The sequence below is a fragment of the Oncorhynchus kisutch genome, unplaced genomic scaffold (assembly GCF_002021735.2).
Source record: "Oncorhynchus kisutch isolate 150728-3 unplaced genomic scaffold, Okis_V2 scaffold1055, whole genome shotgun sequence".
NCBI lineage: Eukaryota > Metazoa > Chordata > Actinopteri > Salmoniformes > Salmonidae > Oncorhynchus > Oncorhynchus kisutch.
The window spans coordinates 46,087-67,441 of NW_022263000.1; the positions used below are offsets into that span (position 1 = coordinate 46,087).

General features: G+C 42.2%; 1 protein-coding gene across 1 annotated transcript in view; it reads left to right on the forward strand.

Moving 5' to 3' along the window:
* LOC116364356 (dynein regulatory complex protein 11-like) overlaps positions 1-15,239 on the forward strand; it is a gene marked incomplete at its 5' end in the record, with an annotated part of 46,132 nt that extends 30,893 nt beyond the window's left edge. The window contains 4 exons of the mRNA XM_031817534.1: positions 6,913-6,999; positions 11,386-11,563; positions 12,811-13,049; positions 14,038-15,239. Coding sequence (XP_031673394.1) covers positions 6,913-6,999; positions 11,386-11,563; positions 12,811-13,049; positions 14,038-14,187 — 654 coding nt within the window. The remainder of the gene's footprint in view (positions 1-6,912; positions 7,000-11,385; positions 11,564-12,810; positions 13,050-14,037) is intronic.
* Between the last annotated feature and the right edge of the window lie 6,116 nt (positions 15,240-21,355).

Genomic DNA, 21,355 nt, shown 5'->3' on the forward strand with positions numbered 1-21,355 from the left:
TGCTCTGTCAGCTTGATGTTGCTCTGTCTGGTTGATGTTGCTATGTGTTGCTCTGTCAGCTTGATGTTGCTATGTGTTTCTCTGTCAGCTTGATGTTGCTATGTGTTGCTCTGTCAGCTTGATGTTGCTATGTGTTGCTCTGTCAGCTTGATGTTTCTATGTGTTGCTCTGTCAGCTTGATGTTTCTATGTGTTGCTCTGTCAGCTTGATGTTTCTATGTGTTGCTCTGTCAGCTTGATGTTGCTATGTGTTGCTCTGTCAGCTTGATGTTTCTATGTGTTGCTCTGTCAGCTTGATGTTGCTTTGTGTTGCTCTGTCAGCTTGATGTTGCTTTGTGTTGCTCTGTCAGCTTGATGTTGCTATGTGTTGCTCTGTCAGCTTGATGTTGCTATGTGTTGCTCTGTCAGCTTGATGTTGCTATGTGTTGCTCTGTCAGCTTGATGTTTCTATGTGTTGCTCTGTCAGCTTGATGTTGCTATGTGTTGCTCTGTCAGCTTGATGTTGCTCTGTGTTGCTCTGACAGCTTGATGTTTCTATGTGTTGCTCTGTCAGCTTGATGTTGCTCTGTCAGCTTGATGTTTCTATGTGTTGTTCTGTCAGCTTGATGTTTCTATGTGTTGCTCTGTCAGCTTGATGTTTCTATGTGTTGCTCTGTCAGCTTGATGTTGCTCTGTCTGGTTGATGTTGCTATGTGTTGCTCTGTCAGCTTGATGTTGCTATGTGTTGCTCTGTCAGCTTGATGTTGCTATGTGTTGCTCTGTCAGCTTGATGTTGCTATGTGTTGCTCTGTCAGCTTGATGTTGCTATGTGTTGCTCTGTCAGCTTGATGTTTCTATGTGTTGCTCTGTCAGCTTGATGTTTCTATGTGTTGCTCTGTCAGCTTGATGTTTCTATGTGTTGCTCTGTCAGCTTGATGTTGCTATGTGTTGCTCTGTCAGCTTGATGTGTTGCTCTGTCAGCTTGATGTTTCTATGTGTTGCTCTGTCAGCTTGATGTTGCTATGTGTTGCTCTGTCAGCTTGATGTTGCTATGTGTTGTTCTGTCAGCTTGATGTTGCTATGTGTTGCTCTGTCAGCTTGATGTTGCTATGTGTTGCTCTGTCAGCTTGATGTTTCTATGTGTTGCTCTGTCAGCTTGATGTTGCTATGTGTTGTTCTGTCAGCTTGATGTTTCTATGTGTTTGCTCTGTCAGCTTGATGTTGCTATGTGTTGTTCTGTCAGCTTGATGTTTCTATGTGTTGCTCTGTCAGCTTGATGTTTCTATGTGTTGCTCTGTCAGCTTGATGTTGCTATGTGTTGCTCTGTCAGCTTGATGTTTCTATGTGTTGCTCTGTCAGCTTGATGTTTCTATGTGTTGCTCTGTCAGCTTGATGTTGCTATGTGTTGCTCTGTCAGCTTGATGTTTCTATGTGTTGCTCTGTCAGCTTGATGTTTCTATGTGTTGCTCTGTCAGCTTGATGTTTCTATGTGTTGCTCTGTCAGCTTGATGTTGCTATGTGTTGCTCTGTCAGCTTGATGTTTCTATGTGTTGCTCTGTCAGCTTGATGTTGCTATGTGTTGCTCTGTCAGCTTGATGTTTCTATGTGTTGCTCTGTCAGCTTGATGTTTCTATGTGTTGCTCTGTCAGCTTGATGTTTCTATGTGTTGCTCTGTCAGCTTGATGTTGCTATGTGTTGCTCTGTCAGCTTGATGTTGCTATGTGTTGCTCTGTCAGCTTGATGTTGCTCTGTCAGCTTGATGTTTCTATGTGTTGCTCTGTCAGCTTGATGTTTCTATGTGTTGCTCTGTCAGCTTGATGTTGCTCTGTCTGGTTGATGTTGCTATGTGTTGCTCTGTCAGCTTGATGTTGCTATGTGTTTCTCTGTCAGCTTGATGTTGCTATGTGTTGCTCTGTCAGCTTGATGTTGCTATGTGTTGCTCTGTCAGCTTGATGTTTCTATGTGTTGCTCTGTCAGCTTGATGTTTCTATGTGTTGCTCTGTCAGCTTGATGTTTCTATGTGTTGCTCTGTCAGCTTGATGTTGCTATGTGTTGCTCTGTCAGCTTGATGTTTCTATGTGTTGCTCTGTCAGCTTGATGTTGCTTTGTGTTGCTCTGTCAGCTTGATGTTGCTATGTGTTGCTCTGTCAGCTTGATGTTGCTATGTGTTGCTCTGTCAGCTTGATGTTGCTATGTGTTGCTCTGTCAGCTTGATGTTTCTATGTGTTGCTCTGTCAGCTTGATGTTGCTATGTGTTGCTCTGTCAGCTTGATGTTGCTCTGTGTTGCTCTGTCAGCTTGATGTTTCTATGTGTTGCTCTGTCAGCTTGATGTTGCTCTGTCATCTTGATGTTTCTATGTGTTGTTCTGTCAGCTTGATGTTTCTATGTGTTGCTCTGTCAGCTTGATGTTTCTATGTGTTGCTCTGTCAGCTTGATGTTGCTCTGTCTGGTTGATGTTGCTATGTGTTGCTCTGTCAGCTTGATGTTGCTATGTGTTGCTCTGTCAGCTTGATGTTGCTATGTGTTGCTCTGTCAGCTTGATGTTGCTATGTGTTGCTCTGTCAGCTTGATGTTGCTATGTGTTGCTCTGTCAGCTTGATGTTTCTATGTGTTGCTCTGTCAGCTTGATGTTTCTATGTGTTGCTCTGTCAGCTTGATGTTTCTATGTGTTGCTCTGTCAGCTTGATGTTGCTATGTGTTGCTCTGTCAGCTTGATGTGTTGCTCTGTCAGCTTGATGTTTCTATGTGTTGCTCTGTCAGCTTGATGTTGCTATGTGTTGCTCTGTCAGCTTGATGTTGCTATGTGTTGTTCTGTCAGCTTGATGTTGCTATGTGTTGCTCTGTCAGCTTGATGTTGCTATGTGTTGCTCTGTCAGCTTGATGTTTCTATGTGTTGCTCTGTCAGCTTGATGTTTCTATGTGTTGCTCTGTCAGCTTGATGTTGCTATGTGTTGTTCTGTCAGCTTGATGTTTCTATGTGTTGCTCTGTCAGCTTGATGTTGCTATGTGTTGTTCTGTCAGCTTGATGTTTCTATGTGTTGCTCTGTCAGCTTGATGTTTCTATGTGTTGCTCTGTCAGCTTGATGTTGCTATGTGTTGCTCTGTCAGCTTGATGTTTCTATGTGTTGCTCTGTCAGCTTGATGTTTCTATGTGTTGCTCTGTCAGCTTGATGTTGCTATGTGTTGCTCTGTCAGCTTGATGTTTCTATGTGTTGCTCTGTCAGCTTGATGTTTCTATGTGTTGCTCTGTCAGCTTGATGTTTCTATGTGTTGCTCTGTCAGCTTGATGTTGCTATGTGTTGCTCTGTCAGCTTGATGTTTCTATGTGTTGCTCTGTCAGCTTGATGTTGCTATGTGTTGCTCTGTCAGCTTGATGTTTCTATGTGTTGCTCTGTCAGCTTGATGTTTCTATGTGTTGCTCTGTCAGCTTGATGTTTCTATGTGTTGCTCTGTCAGCTTGATGTTGCTATGTGTTGCTCTGTCAGCTTGATGTTGCTATGTGTTGCTCTGTCAGCTTGATGTTGCTCTGTCAGCTTGATGTTTCTATGTGTTGCTCTGTCAGCTTGATGTTTCTATGTGTTGCTCTGTCAGCTTGATGTTGCTCTGTCTGGTTGATGTTGCTATGTGTTGCTCTGTCAGCTTGATGTTGCTATGTGTTTCTCTGTCAGCTTGATGTTGCTATGTGTTGCTCTGTCAGCTTGATGTTGCTATGTGTTGCTCTGTCAGCTTGATGTTTCTATGTGTTGCTCTGTCAGCTTGATGTTTCTATGTGTTGCTCTGTCAGCTTGATGTTCTATGTGTTGCTCTGTCAGCTTGATGTTGCTATGTGTTGCTCTGTCAGCTTGATGTTTCTATGTGTTGCTCTGTCAGCTTGATGTTGCTTTGTGTTGCTCTGTCAGCTTGATGTTGCTATGTGTTGCTCTGTCAGCTTGATGTTGCTATGTGTTGCTCTGTCAGCTTGATGTTGCTATGTGTTGCTCTGTCAGCTTGATGTTTCTATGTGTTGCTCTGTCAGCTTGATGTTGCTATGTGTTGCTCTGTCAGCTTGATGTTGCTCTGTGTTGCTCTGTCAGCTTGATGTTTCTATGTGTTGCTCTGTCAGCTTGATGTTGCTCTGTCAGCTTGATGTTTCTATGTGTTGTTCTGTCAGCTTGATGTTTCTATGTGTTGCTCTGTCAGCTTGATGTTTCTATGTGTTGCTCTGTCAGCTTGATGTTGCTCTGTCTGGTTGATGTTGCTATGTGTTGCTCTGTCAGCTTGATGTTGCTATGTGTTGCTCTGTCAGCTTGATGTTGCTATGTGTTGCTCTGTCAGCTTGATGTTGCTATGTGTTGCTCTGTCAGCTTGATGTTGCTATGTGTTGCTCTGTCAGCTTGATGTTTCTATGTGTTGCTCTGTCAGCTTGATGTTTCTATGTGTTGCTCTGTCAGCTTGATGTTTCTATGTGTTGCTCTGTCAGCTTGATGTTGCTATGTGTTGCTCTGTCAGCTTGATGTGTTGCTCTGTCAGCTTGATGTTTCTATGTGTTGCTCTGTCAGCTTGATGTTGCTATGTGTTGCTCTGTCAGCTTGATGTTGCTATGTGTTGCTCTGTCAGCTTGATGTTGCTTTGTGTTGCTCTGTCAGCTTGATGTTGCTATGTGTTGCTCTGTCAGCTTGATGTTGCTATGTGTTGCTCTGTCAGCTTGATGTTGCTATGTGTTGCTCTGTCAGCTTGATGTTTCTATGTGTTGCTCTGTCAGCTTGATGTTGCTCTGTCTGGTTGATGTTGCTATGTGTTGCTCTGTCAGCTTGATGTTGCTATGTGTTTCTCTGTCAGCTTGATGTTGCTATGTGTTGCTCTGTCAGCTTGATGTTGCTATGTGTTGCTCTGTCAGCTTGATGTTTCTATGTGTTGCTCTGTCAGCTTGATGTTTCTATGTGTTGCTCTGTCAGCTTGATGTTGCTATGTGTTGCTCTGTCAGCTTGATGTTGCTATGTGTTGCTCTGTCAGCTTGATGTTGCTATGTGTTGCTCTGTCAGCTTGATGTTGCTATGTGTTGCTCTGTCAGCTCGATGTTTATCAGATCAACATAGTTGTCTATCGGTTAACACAGTTACTGTTCACGGTTCCCCTGTGACATTCTGCACCACTGACTCATCTGAGACATGGAGGGGGGACGAGGGACATGAGAGAAGAGAGAGACATGGAGGGAGAGAGAGAGGGGGTGGGGGGGAGAGAGAGAGGGGGCGGAGGGAGAGAGAGAGGGGGTGGGGGGAGAGAGAGAGGGGGCGGGGGGAGAGAGAGAGGGGGTGGGGGGGGGAGAGAGAGAGGGGGCGGGGGGAGAGAGAGAGGGGGCGGGGGGAGAGAGAGAGAGGGGGCGGGGGGAGAGAGAGAGGGGGCGGGGGGAGAGAGAGAGGGGGCGGAGGGGGAGAGAGAGGGAGCGGGGGGAGAGAGAGAGGGGGCGGGGGGGAGAGAGAGAGGGGCGGGAGGAGCGGGAGAGAGAGAGAGGGAGCGGGGGGAGAGAGAGAGGGGGCGGGGGAGAGAGAGAGGGGGCGGGGGGAGAGAGATATTTGTCTCGCTTGGACACCTCTCTATGCAGCTGTCTTGAGAGGCAAACAAGTCAGGAGCCATAGCCACTAGTGACATCGCCTGTCAGCACCTCATTGGTCGGCACCCTCTCTAAGTGCATTCTGGGATCAGGAGCGTGTCCTGACAGCACTTCCTGCTTGCTAAGACAGTGTTGGTTTCTAAAAGGCTTGTAACATTTGGGTGTGGCTGCCTCCCTCACCCCAAGTTGTTTTTGTCAATGCCAGCCATGGAAACACTGCAAGTCCACAATACTGTTTCTCCATAAGCCTGTGGTGTCATTAACTAAAGACTTACTAGCTCTCCTCCCCTATGGGACATAAGGCAACAATGAGCTCCTTCCAACACTCTTGGTCCTTGGCCACGTGTTGTGCCTCGTGATACGAGATGTTCATCTTGGCCAGCTCCTCTGTCACAGTTCTGCACCAGGAATTCTTCTTCTCCCTGGTAGAGTCCACCTTTTTGGGATAAGGGTTATGGTTAGGGTTAGGGTTAGGGTTAGGATTATGGTTTGTGCTAGGGTTAGGTTTAGGGTTATGGTTAGGGTTAGGTTTAGAGTTAGGGTTATGGTTTGGGCTAGGGTTAGGGTTATGGTTAGGGTTAGGGTTATGGTTTGGGCTAGGGGTTAGGTTTAGGGTTATGGTTATGGTTAGGGTTAGGGTTATGGTTTGGGCTAAGGTTAGGTTTAGGGTTATGGTTATGGTTAGGGTTAGGGTTATGGTTTGGGCTAAGGTTAGGTTTAGGGTTATGGTTAGGGTTAGGGTTATGGTTTGGGCTAAGGTTAGGTTTAGGGTTATGGTTAGGGTTAAGGTTATGGTTTGGGCTAAGGTTAGGTTTAGGGTTATGGTTAGGGTTAGGGTTATGGTTTGGGCTAAGGTTAGGTTTAGGGTTATGGTTAAGGTTAGGTTTAGGGTTATGGTTTGGGCTAAGGTTAGGTTTAGGGTTATGGTTAAGGTTAGGTTTAGGGTTATGGTTAAGGTTAGGTTTAGGGTTATGGTTTGGGCTAAGGTTAGGTTTAGGGTTATGGTTAAGGTTAGGTTTAGGGTTATGGTTAAGGTTAGGTTTAGGGTTATGGTTTGGGCTAAGGTTAGGTTTAGGGTTATGGTTAAGGTTAGGTTTAGGGTTATGGTTAAGGTTATGAGATACACTGTAGTTTAAATGTTACTGATAGTCCAGTTAATGTGTGACTTGTGCGTGTGGGTGTTATTTTGTTTGTGTGTTTGTGTGAGACTGATGTTTCTGCTGGTTAGACTGTTTGTTTTGTTGAGGTTACTAATCTTCCCATATGGGAGACAGTTGTTTGAACATTGGCCTTGATGTGTGAAATAAAGAGGTGTGTTTCTTTGTGTTGTTCTGCTGTGGTAGGTGGCTCGCCAGCTGCAGCCCTCTGTAATATGGATCGGAGATGCAGAGAAAACCTTTTATAAGAAAGTCCCGAAGCTGGAGAAAGAGGTATGTTCTCTACACAACGGCAGCATATCTCAATACCACTGTTCATCTCGTCAACAGAAATAGTGAATAGAATATTCGGCAAACATGTATTTTTCAGTGGCAATTAACGAGACTATAACTGACTAAATAGACCCAGAAAAAACTGTAACTAAACAAAAAAGAAGACACTAAATTATCTCTGTGACTAAAATCTGTTGAACTGAACAAGAGTTTTTAGACAGATTGATCGCTATTCAGTGATACGTACTGTTAATATTAGCAGAACAGATGCCCAGTCCAGTTCTGTTCAAGAGTCTGGGCAGACAGGCTCCACTCCGGCTCCGCCTCCGATCAAACACATTGTGCAGGCGACTCTGTTGCTTCCTCGTAGCTAACCAGTCACCACCAGCCTTCTAGTTAGATACCACCTTTTGCCAGGTTAACAAACACAAGGTGCTTTACAAAATAAAAACAAAGCAACATTAAGTTTAATAGTAAAACAACAGTCTAGCTATGTTTTTCTCTCTCTTGAGTATAGAAACGCTTTTGAATTTGTAGTCTCGCTCAACACTCACACTTTCCCCACTGCATTTCATAGCCAGGTTCTGTCTCCGACTTCTAGCCAAGTCTCCCCCTTCTCCTCAGAGAAAATGGCTCTATTGTAGCCATTACCTTTCAAAAGATATGACTCATAATACCAGCACTACATTTGTTTTCTTTCTGTCGTGGCGGGCCGTTCCACAACTAGGCTACTTGCGGACTCGAAGTTAAGTGGATCGGCTACATCACTGGGTGAAACAGTCATTAGCTCCCATTCAGAGTCATTATCCCTCGTATTGTACTACTTCTGGACCTGAGTGTGTCTGTGGAACGATGATAACGATGACACCTCAGAGTGACGGAGGTGCAACACTACTTTACCAATACTTTACATCACTCTCTCTCTGTCTCTCTCTTCTCTCTCTCTGTCTCTCTCTCTGTCTCTCTCTCTCTCTCTCTGTGTCTCTCTCTGTCTCTCTCTCTCTGTCTCTCTCTCTCTGTCTCTGTGTCTCTCTCTCTCTGTCTCTCTCTCTCTCTCTCTCTCTCTCTGTCTCTCTCTCTCTCTGTCTCTCTCTCTCTCTGTCTCTCTCTCTCTCTGTCTCTCTCTCTCTCTGTCTCTCTCTCTCTCTGTCTCTCTCTCTCTCTGTCTCTCTCTCTCTGTCTCTCTCTCTCTGTCTCTCTCTCTCTCTGTCTGTCTCTCTCTCTCTCTCTGTCTCTCTCTCTGTGTCTCTCTCTCTCTGTCTCTCTCTCTCTCTGTGTCTCTCTCTCTCTGTCTCTCTCTCTCTCTGTCTCTCTCTCTCTCTCCTTGTCTCTCGCGCGCTCGCTCTCTCTCTCTATCTATCTATCTGTCTTTCTGTCTCTCTCTCTGACTCTCTTTGTCTCTGACTCTCTCTGTCTATGTCTCTTTGTCTCTCTCTCTCTCTCTTTCTCTCTCTCTCTGCGCTTGTGTGTGCCTGTTTGATGTGTACAGTGCATTCAGAAAGTATTGAGACCCCGAGACTTTTCCCACATTTTGTTACGTTACAGCCTTATTCTAAAATATGTTTTTCCTCATCAATCTACACACAATACCCCATAATGACAAAGCAAAAACTGTTTAGACATTTTGCTAATTTATTAAAGATAAAACACTGAAATATGACATTTACATAACTATTCAGACCCTTTACTCAGTACTTTGTTGAAGCACCTTTGGCAGTGATTACAGCCTTGAGTCTTTTTGGGTATGACGCTACAAGCTTGGCATACTTGTATTTGGGGAGTTTCTCCCATTCTTCTCTGCTGATCCTCTCAAGCTCTGTCCGGTTGGATGGGGAGTGTCACTGTACAGCTATCTTCTACAGCTATCTTCTGCACCTGAGCACAATGTTGAGTCTCATAGCAAAGGGTCTGAATACTTCTAAATATAAGGCATTTCAGTTTTATGTTCACTTTGTCGTTATGGGTATTGTGTGTAGATTGGTGAGGAAAAACATTTATTTAATCCATTTAGAATAAGGCTGTAAGGTAACAAAATGTGGAAAAGGGGAAGGGGTCTGAATGCTCTGTATGTAATATCTATGTAGTCTGAACTAAGAATTCATACGGCCAGATAATTGTTATATATTCTTATATATATGTGTTGGTAGGATAAGGCTGTTTGGTCACATAGAAGTCAGTGATGTATGTTTACTATAGGTTAATGAGGCAATGCAAATGTGATGTGACTAAAATGTGACTAAAATTAAAGGGCATTTAGTTGACTAAAATGGCTCACTGTTTTTGTCATTTTGACAATAACTAGACTAAATCATTATTCAATCGACAAAAACTTGACTAAAACTTAATGATATTTTAGTCAAAATGACTAAGACTAGACTGAATGTAAAAAAAGAGTCCAGTTATTAGTACTGTTCAATACCAGCCCTCGACACTCGACTCAACAAACTGGATGCAGTCTATCACAGTGCCATCCTTTTTGTCACCAAAGCCCCATATACTACCCACTATTGCGACCTGTACGCTCTCGTTGGTTGGCCCTCGCTTCATACTCGTCGCCAAACCCACTGGCTACAGGTTATCTACAAGTCTCTGCTAGGTAAAGCCCCGCCTTATCTCAGCTCACTGGTCACCATAGCAGCACACACTCGTAGCACGCGCTCCAGCAGGTATATCTCACTGGTCACCATAGCAGCACCCACTCGTAGCACGCGCTCCAGCAGTTATATCTCACTGGTCACCATAGCAGCACCCACTCGTAGCACGCGCTCCAGCAGTTATATCTCACTGGTCACCATAGCAGCACCCACTCGTAGCACGCGCTCCAGCAGTTATATCTCACTAGTCACCCCCAAAGCCAATTCCTCCTTTGGTCGTCTTTCCTTCCAGTTTTCTGCTGCCAATGACTGGAACGAACTGCAAAATCTCTGAAGCTGGAGACTCACATCTCCTTCACTAACTTTAAGCACCAGCTGTCAGAACAGTTTACAGATCCCTGCACCTGTACTTAGCCCATCTGTAAACAGCCCATCTATTTACCTCATCTCTACTTGCACATTCATCTTCTGCACATCTACCATTCCAGTGTTTTAATTGCTATATTGTAATTATTTCGCCACCATGGCCTATTTATTGTCTTAACTCTCTCATCTTACCTCATTTGCACTCACTGTATATAGACTTTTTGTTTTCTTTTGTTCTACTGTATTATTGACTGTGTGTTTTGTTTATTCCATGTGTAACTCTGTGTTGTCTGTTCACACTGCTATGCTTTATCTTGGCCAGGTCGCAGTTGTAAGTGAGAACTTGTTCTCAACTAGCCTACCTGGTTAAATAAAGGTGTTCTCAACTAGCCTACCTGGTTAAATAAAGGTGTTCTCAACTAGCCTACCTGGTTAAATAAAGGTGTTCTCAACTAGCCTACCTGGTTAAATAAAGGTGTTCTCAACTAGCCTACCTGGTTAAATAAAGGTGAAATAAATAAAGACACTACAGTGCACATTGACAAACAGTGTAATCAAGGGACTTGTTTTGACAAGAATGTTTACATAGCAGATTGTCAAGTAACCTTCTCCATTATTGTATTGTTTGTGAATGAACTAAAGTGGGACTCACATCCATTGTTGGGTAACATGGGTTATATGAGATGACAGCTGTGAGCAGTTGAAAATGGGGACATCTTGAATTTACAAATAAGTTTATGCTGCCCTCATGTGGCCGGTCATAACTCTACCCCCTCTTCCTTGTTCTCCCTCTCCTCCCGCTCTCTCTCTATCTCCATACCCTCTCCTTCCTCTCTCAATTCAATTCAATTCAATTCAATTCAATGGCTTTATTGGCATGGGAAACATGTGTTAACATTGCCAAAGCAAGTGAGGTAGATAATATATAAAGTGAATATATAAAGTGAAATAAACAATAAAAATTAACAGTAAACATTACACATACAGAAGTTTCAAAACAATAAAGACATTACAAATGTCATATTATATATATACTATACATATATATAGTGGTCTATATTGGTCTATATTGGTTTATAGTAGTCTACAGTGGTCTATATTGGTTAATATTGGTTTATAGTGGTTTATAGTGGTCTCTCTCTATCTCCATACCCCTCTATCTCCATACCCCTCTCCATCTCCCTCTATCTCCATACCCCTCCATCTCTCTCTCCTCACTTACTCTTCCTCTCCTCCCTCGCTCTCTCTCTCTCTCTCCTCACTTCCTCTCCATCTCCCTCTCTCTCTCTCTATCTCCATACCCCTCTCCATCTCCCTCTATCTCCATCTCTCTCTCCTCACTTACTCTTCCTCTCCTCCCTCTCTCTCTCCTCACTTCCTCTCCATCTCCCTCTCCTCTCTCTCTCCTCCCTCTCTCCCTCTCTAGATGGAGCCTAAGCGTCTGAAGAAGGACCTAGTAAAGGTGCTGAAGTCTGTGAAGCCTGAGGATCGTGTTCTGGTCGTAGGGACGTCCCGGAGGCCCTTTGACGCAGACCTCAAGCCCTTCTGTAAAGTCTATAGGAAGATCATCCTCATCCCCAGACCTGACTATGCCTCCAGACTGGGTGGGTTATCTATAGTAGTCTATATCGGTTTATATTGGTTTATAGTGTTCTATAGTGGTCTGCATTGGTCTATGTTGGTTTATATTGGTTTATAGTGGTCTATAGTGGTCTATAGTGGTCTATATTGGTTTATAGTGCTATAAATTGATTTATAGTGGTCTATATCGGTTTATATTAGTTTATAGTGGTTTATAGTGGTCTATATTGGTCTATATTGGTTTATAGTTGTCTATAGTGGTCTATAGTGGTCTATATTTGTCTATATTGGTTTATGGTGGTCTATATTGGTCTATATTGGTTTATAGGAGTCTATGGTGGTCTATATTGGTTTATAGGAGTCTTTAGTGGTCTATAGTGGTTTATAGTGGTTTATAGTGTCTATAGTGTTCTATATTGGTTTATAGTGATCTATAGTGGTTTATGTTGGTTTATAGTGGTCTATATTTGTCTATATTGGTTTATGGTGGTCTATATTGGTCTATATTGGTTTATAGGAGTCTATAGTGGTCTATATTGGTTTATAGTGGTCTTTAGTGGTCTATAGTGGTTTATAGTGGTTTATAGTGTCTATAGTGTTCTATATTGGTTTATAGTGATCTATAGTGGTTTATGTTGGTTTATAGTGGTCTATATTGGTTTATAATTGTCCATAGTGGTTTATAGTGGTCTATATTGGTTTATAGTAGTCTACAGTGGTCTATATTGGTTAATATTGGTTTATAGTGGTTTATAGTGGTCTATATTGGTTTATAGTAGTTTATAGTTGTCTATAGTGGTCTATAGTGGTCTATATTTGTCTATATTGGTTTATAGTGGTCTATATTTGTCTATATTGGTTTATAGTGGTTTATAGAGGTCTATAGTGGTCTATAGTGGTTTATATTGGTTTATAGTGGTATATACTGGTCTATATTGGTTTATAGTGGTTTATATTGGTTTACAGTGGTTGATATTGGTTTATAGTGGTCCATAGTGGTTTCTAGTGGTTTCTAGTGATGTATAGTGGTCTATATTGCTTTATAGTGGTCTATATCTAGGCCAACCTGTTGGCTATGGACAGACAGAATCTGTGGAGGTTTTATTCCCTAAAGCCACCAGAAATGAGTTGACATGAAAAATACTGGTGGAATGAATTCATATGATAGGCCCACCAGTAAACACACATCTTTAAAAAAAATGTTGTATTCATTGCCCGCTTCTGGTTTGAACTCTAACCTTTCTATCCCTGTCTGTGATGTGTTCTCCAGTGCTGTGGAGGGAGCTGCTGTGTGGCGGCGGTGCTCGCCTCACCCCCAGCCTGGACCTGAGCTCCCTGGCCAAGGTGACAGATGGCTACACCCAGGGCCACATCCTGCAGGCTGTGAGGCAGGTGCTGACCCCTCGCAGGCTGGCCCAGCAGACTACCAGACCACTGACTGCTGAAGAGTTCATCCCTCCACTGGCCAGACAGGACCCCGTCTACAAAGAGGAGGAGGAGGCCTTTAAGGTTCAGTAGCATCAATCAATTAATCACCTTTGATTTGCATAAATATTTTTTTACATATGTTTATCACCAAAGTGCTCAGGATAGCCTTACTCCCACAGAAATCAGAGGCGACAATTGGAAAGCTCCTATGTAGGAGGAAGGAAGGGGTTATTTTGCCATTATAACAGTTAAAATGGTCCTCTGTATCTCAGTAGGTGGTACAGTAGGTGATGCTTGCATCTTAGGATAGTGGGTTTGATTCCCGGGACCACACACATGTAAAACAATAATATGTAAGTGGCTATGGTTGAAAGCATCTGCTAAATGGTATATTATTATATTAAAACATGTTTTTGCCTTTGTTGTGCTGATTGGTCTACATCTATTATCATAATCAGATATGAATTCAGTATTATTACTATTAACATTATTGTATTATGAATTCAGTATTACAATCAGATATCAATTCAGTATTACAATCAGATATCAATTCAGTATTACAATCAGATATCAATTCAGTATTACAATCAGATATCAATTCAGTATTATAATCAGATATCAATTCAGTATTATAATCAGATATCAATTCAGTACTTTAATCTGATATGAATTCAGTATTATAATCAGATATCAATTCAGTATTATAATCCGATATGAATTCAGTATTATAATCAGATATCAATTCAGTATTATAATCAGATATCAATTCAGTATTATAATCCGATATGAATTCAGTATTATAATCAGATATCATTTCAGTATTATAATCAGATATCAATTCAGTATTATAATCAGATATCAATTCAGTATTACAATCAGATATCAATTCAGTATTATAATCAGATATCAATTCAGTATTATCCGATGAGCTCCATATATACATTTGAGAGTCGTGCTCCAACAATCACCACATGAGGGTGCTGCGTTCCTACAGTTGGGAAGGAAATGCCACTGTATAACAGGTTTTATTTCCTCCGACCGTGGATTGATGGCTGTGAATGTGTTTCAGATGTGGTACGGCAGGACACCTTTGGGTAAGAAGAGGGCACGGGCGGCCAAGGCCATCGAGGAGGAGGGAGAGTCTGGCAAGGACAAAGACAAGCGGGGCACTGGGAAGAAGACAGGGAAAGAAGAGAAAAGCAAGAAGAAAAATAAGTAAATGTCAAATACAAGAGATAGACGTCGGCAACATTTGGGGAGGTCTACAGATAGGGACTTTCAGGGGATGTGATTTACATTCCTACTTCTTAGATATGATGGACGATACATTTACTACCAGTCTATGACTGTAAATATCATGACAACAGTATAACGGTAACAGTCGATCATGTTATGATCATAATGACAAAAGTAGCTGTTTATCTTGTATGAGACCAGATATAAAGTATGTAGAATAAATCATTGTTATCGCAGTGTAAACATTTAAGATGGAAATAAGTGTTTTGATTTGAGTCCAAATGGATCCCAGCAGTATAATTTCATGAGATTCTATTTTGCCCATTAGAAGCTAATTAGCCTTGTTGATGAGCGCTGAGTTGTTTAAACTGGGGGCTCTGAGCTGCAGTGGGAGGGGGGGCGTACTGAGACTCACAACCCCCCCAAAATACACCCAGTCGCATCCGAGCCCCGGGCTCCCCTCTCTCCCCTGTCCTGAGACAAATCATCATTAACCATCCCCAGAACCACGAGACCGTGCAACGATGGAGTGATTCCTCTCAAATGTTAGCTGCTAACCGTAATGATGAAAAAGCACAGCAACGGTGCCTTGTATTTCCTGTCAGTCTTCCTTTCTCTCTCTTCTTCTCTCTCTGTCTCTCACTCTCTCTCTCTCTCTCTCTCTCTCTCTCTCTCACTCTCTCCCTTTCCTCAGCCATCGTTGGGTTTGCGTGGCTTCTGTGCCATAAGAGTCTGTTAATTAGCCTGTGTAATTGTCATTGTTGCCAGTTACAGCCAGGGGGCTTCAGGCAGAGAGACACTGTGCAATGTAGCAGCACCTTGTCCCAGGTCGCCCTGTGTTACTGTTTACACCCAGTTAGCGCTAACAAGCCAGCCTGCCCTGCCAAGCGGCTGACCCACTTCCCAGCTCCAGCAAGCCTCTACTAGCTCCCCAAGGACCAACTACCCCCGTTCACTGGCCATCTTTAATCAAGTATTAGTCAATGGGAAACCAGATCCCCATTGTCCACCACAGCATAACCCTAACCATGCATCTGTACCCCTCTGTCTTTTGGGTGTCTGGGTCTACACACTCCACACTCTCTCTTGTCCCGGTCTTTATTGTCATCCTCTACCTTCCCTTTCTGTCTGTCTTTCTCTCACTGTCCCATCCCATCGCTCTCTCATTTTCTCTCTTTATCTCTCTCTTCTTCTTCTCCGTCCCATCTGTCCTCCTGCCAGGTGTGTTTACAGAGCGTGACAAACACTGTCACCTTTCCTGCTCCTTGTAGCTTAAACCAACATCTAATTGAATGATTCATGTGTGTGGACCACCGCCTTCTCACCCAACAACAGGCCCTTAAGCAGTCTTTTATGTGACGACCAAGCTGTTTTTTACTCCAGTGGTGTTCCCTTTGGGATCTATTTACTGTAGTATGACTGAGGTGAACCACGACGTGCATTTATCCAGAATAACACATTCACAATGTCTTAATGCACAGATAATTAGCAAATGCGGAAAGACAGCATTGTATTTGGTTAATTGCTCACAGTGTGATGGTTACTAGTGTTGTTATCAGCTGATCTGTATCTCAGACAGACTTATTTTTTTGATTTTGCCCATCTTCTCCTCCTTCATGCTTCATTTCCATAACACTGGATTTCTCTCCGCAATTTTGTGGCGATGATAATGAAGCATTATTTGATTAGATTAATCATTCTTTAATTTCTGTGTTTTGTGATGACAGAGTCAAGGGTGATTCAACCCTGTGGTCATGGCAGTAATAAAATCAAGACCACTGTCGACTCTTGGAGACTTTTAACCATTATTTTGCAATTCCTATTTATGTCCCTGTCTCTTGGCTTGAGGGCCCAGTTCTCCATACACCCATACTTTCTCTCTCAACCCCTGACCCAGTGTTCCTTTTTATGGTGATGTATCCAGTCTTTCCACCCAGTCCTCAGCCAGAGGTGGGAAGAAATGCTGATATGACCTAGAAAATGTTCAGCTCAGGTCCCAGCCCCATTCCCAGCTCCATTCCTATTCCCAACCCCAGCACCAGCCTTCCTCTGTAGCCCAGGGGGAGTGATGCTCTGACAGGCTCATTTGCTTTGCGATCCCCTGGTCTACTGGGGCCCTGTACTGGGACAGAGTGACAGCTAGGAGCTCTGGAGGGGGACACAGGCTCAGGGGGGTCCCCCCTCCACCTCACTGCCTGTCACATACTATCACAAACTATCACAAAGTTCCAATACTCTTTTTCAAGGCAGCATCCACTTTATAACCATGAAACCTTCAAATAATGTTTGAGATCTTTCCTGTATTCCACTGTTCTATTGTAATAAAATAGATGTATACCATATACATAGATTTATAGTTGAAACGTTATGCTGATGACATTTGAGACAAACTCAGGAAGCTAGGCCAATTTGAGCTGGTTGGTTAGTATTATCTAGTTGGTTAGTATTATCTGGTTGGTTAGTATTATCTGGTTGGTTAGTACTATCTGGTTGGTTAGTATTATGTGGTTGGTTAGTATTATCTGGTTGGTTAGTATTATCTGGTTGGTTAGTACTATCTGGTTGGTTAGTATTATCTAGTTGGTTAGTATTATCTGGTTGGTTAGTATTATCTAGTTGGTTAGTATTATCTGGTTGGTTAGTATTATCTAGTTGGTTAGTATTATCTAGTTGGTTAGTATTATCTGGTTGGTTAGTATTATCTAGTTGGTTAGTACTATCTGGTTGGTTAGTATTATCTAGTTGGTTAGTATTATGTGGTTGGTTAGTATTATCTGTTGGTTAGTATTATCTGGTTGGTTAGTACTATCTGGTTGGTTAGTATTATGTGGTTGGTTAGTATTATCTGGTTGGTTAGTATTATGTGGTTGGTTAGTACTATCTGGTTGGTTAGTATTATGTGGTTGGTTAGTATTATGTGGTTGGTTAGTATTATCTGGTTGGTTAGTACTATCTGGTTGGTTAGTATTATCTAGTTGGTTAGTACTATCTGGTTGGTTAGTACTATGTGGCATGTTAGTATTATCTAGTTGGTTAGTATTATGTGGTTGGTTAGTATTATGTGGTTGGTTAGTATTCTCTAGGTGGTTAGTATTATGTGGTTGGTTAGTATTATGTGGTTGGTTAGTATTCTCTAGGTGGTTAGTATTATGTGGTTGGTTAGTATTATGTGGTTGGTTAGTATTATCTGTTGGTTAGTATTATGTGGTTGGTTAGTATTATGTGGTTGGTTAGTATTATGTGGTTGACTAGTATTATCTAGTTGGTTAGTATTATGTGGTTGGTTAGTATTATGTGGTTGGTTAGTATTATCTGGTTGGTTAGTATTATGTGGTTGGTTAGTATTATGTGGTTGGTTAGTATTATCTAGTTGGTTAGTATTATCTAGTTGGTTAGTATTATGTGGTTGGTTAGTATTATGTGGTTGGTTAGTATTATCTAGTTGGTTAGTATTATCTAGTTGGTTAGTATTATCTAGTTGGTTAGTATTATCTAGTTGGTTAGTATTATGTGGTTGGTTAGTATTATGTGGTTGGTTAGTATTATCTGGTTGGTTAGTATTATCTGGTTGGTTAGTATTATCTGGTTGGTTAGTATTATCTAGTTGGTTAGTATTATGTGGTTGGTTAGTATTATGTGGTTGGTTAGTATTATCTGGTTGGTTAGTATTATCTGGTTGGTTAGTATTATCTGGTTGGTTAGTATTATGTGGTTGGTTAGTATTATGTGGTTGGTTAGTATTCTCTAGGTGGTTAGTATTATCTGGTTGGTTAGTATTATGTGGTTGGTTAGTATTCTCTAGGTGGTTAGTATTATCTGGTTGGTTAGTATTATCTGGTTGGTTAGTATTCTCTAGGTGGTTAGTATTATCTGGTTGGTTAGTATTATCTGGTTGGTTAGTATTATCTGGTTGGTTAGTATTATCTGGTTGGTTAGTATTATCTAGTTGGTTAGTATTATCTAGTTGGTTAGTATTATCTGGTTGGTTAGTATTATCTGGTTGGTTAGTATTATCTAGTTGGTTAGTATTATCTAGTTGGTTAGTATTATGTGGTTGGTTAGTATTATCTAGTTGGTTAGTATTATCTGGTTGGTTAGTATTATCTAGTTGGTTAGTATTATCTAGTTGGTTAGTATTATGTGGTTGGTTAGTATTATCTAGTTGGTTAGTATTATCTGGTTGGTTAGTATTATCTAGTTGGTTAGTATTATCTGGTTGGTTAGTATTATCTGGTTGGTTAGTATTATCTGGTTGGTTAGTATTATCTGGTTGGTTAGTATTATGTGGTTGGTTAGTATTATGTGGTTGGTTAGTATTATGTGGTTGGTTAGTACTATCTGGTTGGTTAGTATTATGTGGTTGGTTAGTACTATCTGGTTGGTTAGTATTATATGGTTGGTTAGTATTATGTGGATTGTTAGTATTATTTGGTTGGGGACAGTATTGTTACTGCTGGTTTGATGACAGATCAGAGGTCTGGGGACAGTATTGTTACTGCTGGTTTGATGACAGATCAGAGGTCTGGGGACAGAAATTGATTGGTTGTAACACTCACCTGTTGTTGTTATGGCCTCCAGTCCAAGGACATTAGCCCTCCCTCTACAGGTCCACAACCTCCCTGTGTGTCTCTCTCTGTTTATCACTCTCTCTTTATCTCTTTGTGTGTGTGTGTGTGTGTGTGTGTGTGTGTGTGTGTGTGTGTGTGTGTGTGTGTGTGTGTGTGTGTGTGTGTGTGTGTGTGTGTGTGTCACAGCAAGTGTAGTCACACACTCCATCGTGTTGGCGGGGAGGAGAGAACTGCTTACCTCAATTCCAGAATAATTATGGAGTGGAAAAAAGAACAATTAGCCAGCTGGGTATTATAAAACAAAGCAATTCATGGTATGCTAATAAGGAGAATTTCCAGCAATTGTCGATCATTTGCTAATTATTTGTTAATTAGTCTGACTTTTTAGTGCATCAATTTATGAGAGATTAATGAACAGACAGATTCTGGTATTTAACAAACTCTCTCGGCAGCAGTTGAGAGTTCTGTTCCTTCCTGCTGTGATCGTAATTGCTGTTATGAAAAGTCAAACTCCATTGAGACACTTTTACAACCATGTCCTCTAGTGTATCATATTCCTGGGACAACACACGAGGTCTCTGGGACAACACACGAGGTCTCTGGGACAACACACGAGGTCTCTGGGACAACACACGAGGTCTCTGGGACAACATGAGGTCTCTGGGACAACACACGAGGTCTCTGGGACAACACACGAGGTCTCTGGGACAACATGAGGTCTCTGGGACAACACACGAGGTCTCTGGGACAACACACGAAGTCTCTGGGACAACACACGAGGTCTCTGGGACAACACACGAGGTCTCTGGGACAACACACGAGGTCTCTGGGACAACACACGAGGTCTCTGGGACAACACACGAGGTCTCTGGGACAACACACGAGGTCTCTGGGACAACACATGAGGTCTCTGGGACAACATGAGGTCTGTGGGACAACACACAAGGTCTCTGGGACAACACATGAGGTCTCTGGGACAATGTAAACCTTCAGCGACAGCAGCGTAATACTCACTATCTAGCCTACGTTTCATTACTATGGGATCCTCTAACTCTAAGATACTGTATGTCCTTTTTTCCTTGATTCAACTAGGTTGTTTGTCACATTAAATGTGTTAATGAGGATGATTGCTTGCTTGCTTTCTCTCCTTGGGGACAGCCATGCAGGTCTGGGATGGAATTGAATTTCAGATGTTGAGTGGGATGAAGGTCCCCTACTCTCCTTTCCCCTCAGTGATAGTCCTATTACCATCCTCTGCTCTCTCCTATGACATATCATTACCATAGTCCTGGGGTGCCTGGTCTCATCCACTGGGATCATTTACCTTGCCCTGGGTCATACACACTGAAAAGAAGACTCTATAACAAAATCATGTTTACGGTAGGAAATTAAAAGAAACTCAACTGCATATAAAAATATACATTCATTGCTGCAAGGGACACTTTTTGACGTATCCCAGAAATCTGCCTAAAGGGCCTTTAGCGTGTTGAGTAGACAGGCATTCATCACAGTGGTTTAGTTGGACAAGTAGGGACAAGTAGGGCTAGGATGGACACCAGAATATAGAGACCACAGACCCTGCACACAGAGAGCGAGAGAGAGAGAGAGAGAGAGAGATGTGACATAATTAAATCAATGTATACTGGCAATACGCATTAAAAGTGGTGAGAAAATAACAGAATTCTTTAAACAGGGGCGGGGCCTTCATCAGGGTTGTAATCTGAGCCCTGCACTCTTCAATATTTACATTAACGAATTGGCTACTATTCTAGAAAAATCCTCAGTCCCTGGTGTTAGTCTCCACAATTCAGAAGTTAAATGCCTACTCTTCGCAGATGACCTAGGCCTGCTGTCACCCAGAGCACATGGCCTACAGCAGAGCCTGGACCTGCTAGAGCAGTACTGCCAGACCTGGGCCCTGGCAGTAAAACCCCAAAAAGACTAAAATAATGATTTTCCAGAGAAGATCTCAGGGAATTAGACCAACGTTCTCAAAATACAATTACTACAATTACTTAGGTTTAAAAAATAAGCTCAACTGGACACCTTAATGAGGCAGTGAATGAACTGAGAGAGAAAGCACGCAGGGCATTCTACGCCATTAAAAAGCTCATTCAAATTGAAATACCTATTAAAATTTGGCTAAAACTAATTGAATATGTCATTGAACCAATTGTCCTCTATGGCAGCGAGGTGTGGGGTCCACTTGCAAAACAAGATTTCATTAAATGGGACAATTGAAACCATTGAAACCCTGCATGCAGAATTCTGTAAGATTCTCCTACATGTCCAGAGGAAAACTACAAACAATGCAGGGCAGAATTAGACCAATATCCACTAATAATAAAAACTCAAAAAAGAGCAATTAAGTTTTGGAAACATCTAAAATACAGTGACCCCCTCTCATATCACTACCAAGCCCTGCAATGTCAAGAGCTGAGCAAAGAAAAGAGTCCCCTCATCCAGCTGGTCCTGAGTTCACAAACCTGTTCTACTAACACACTGAAGCCTCAGTCCCCTCTTCCAGCTGGTCCTGAGTTCACAAACCTGTTCTACTAACATACTGAAGCCTCAGTCCCCTCA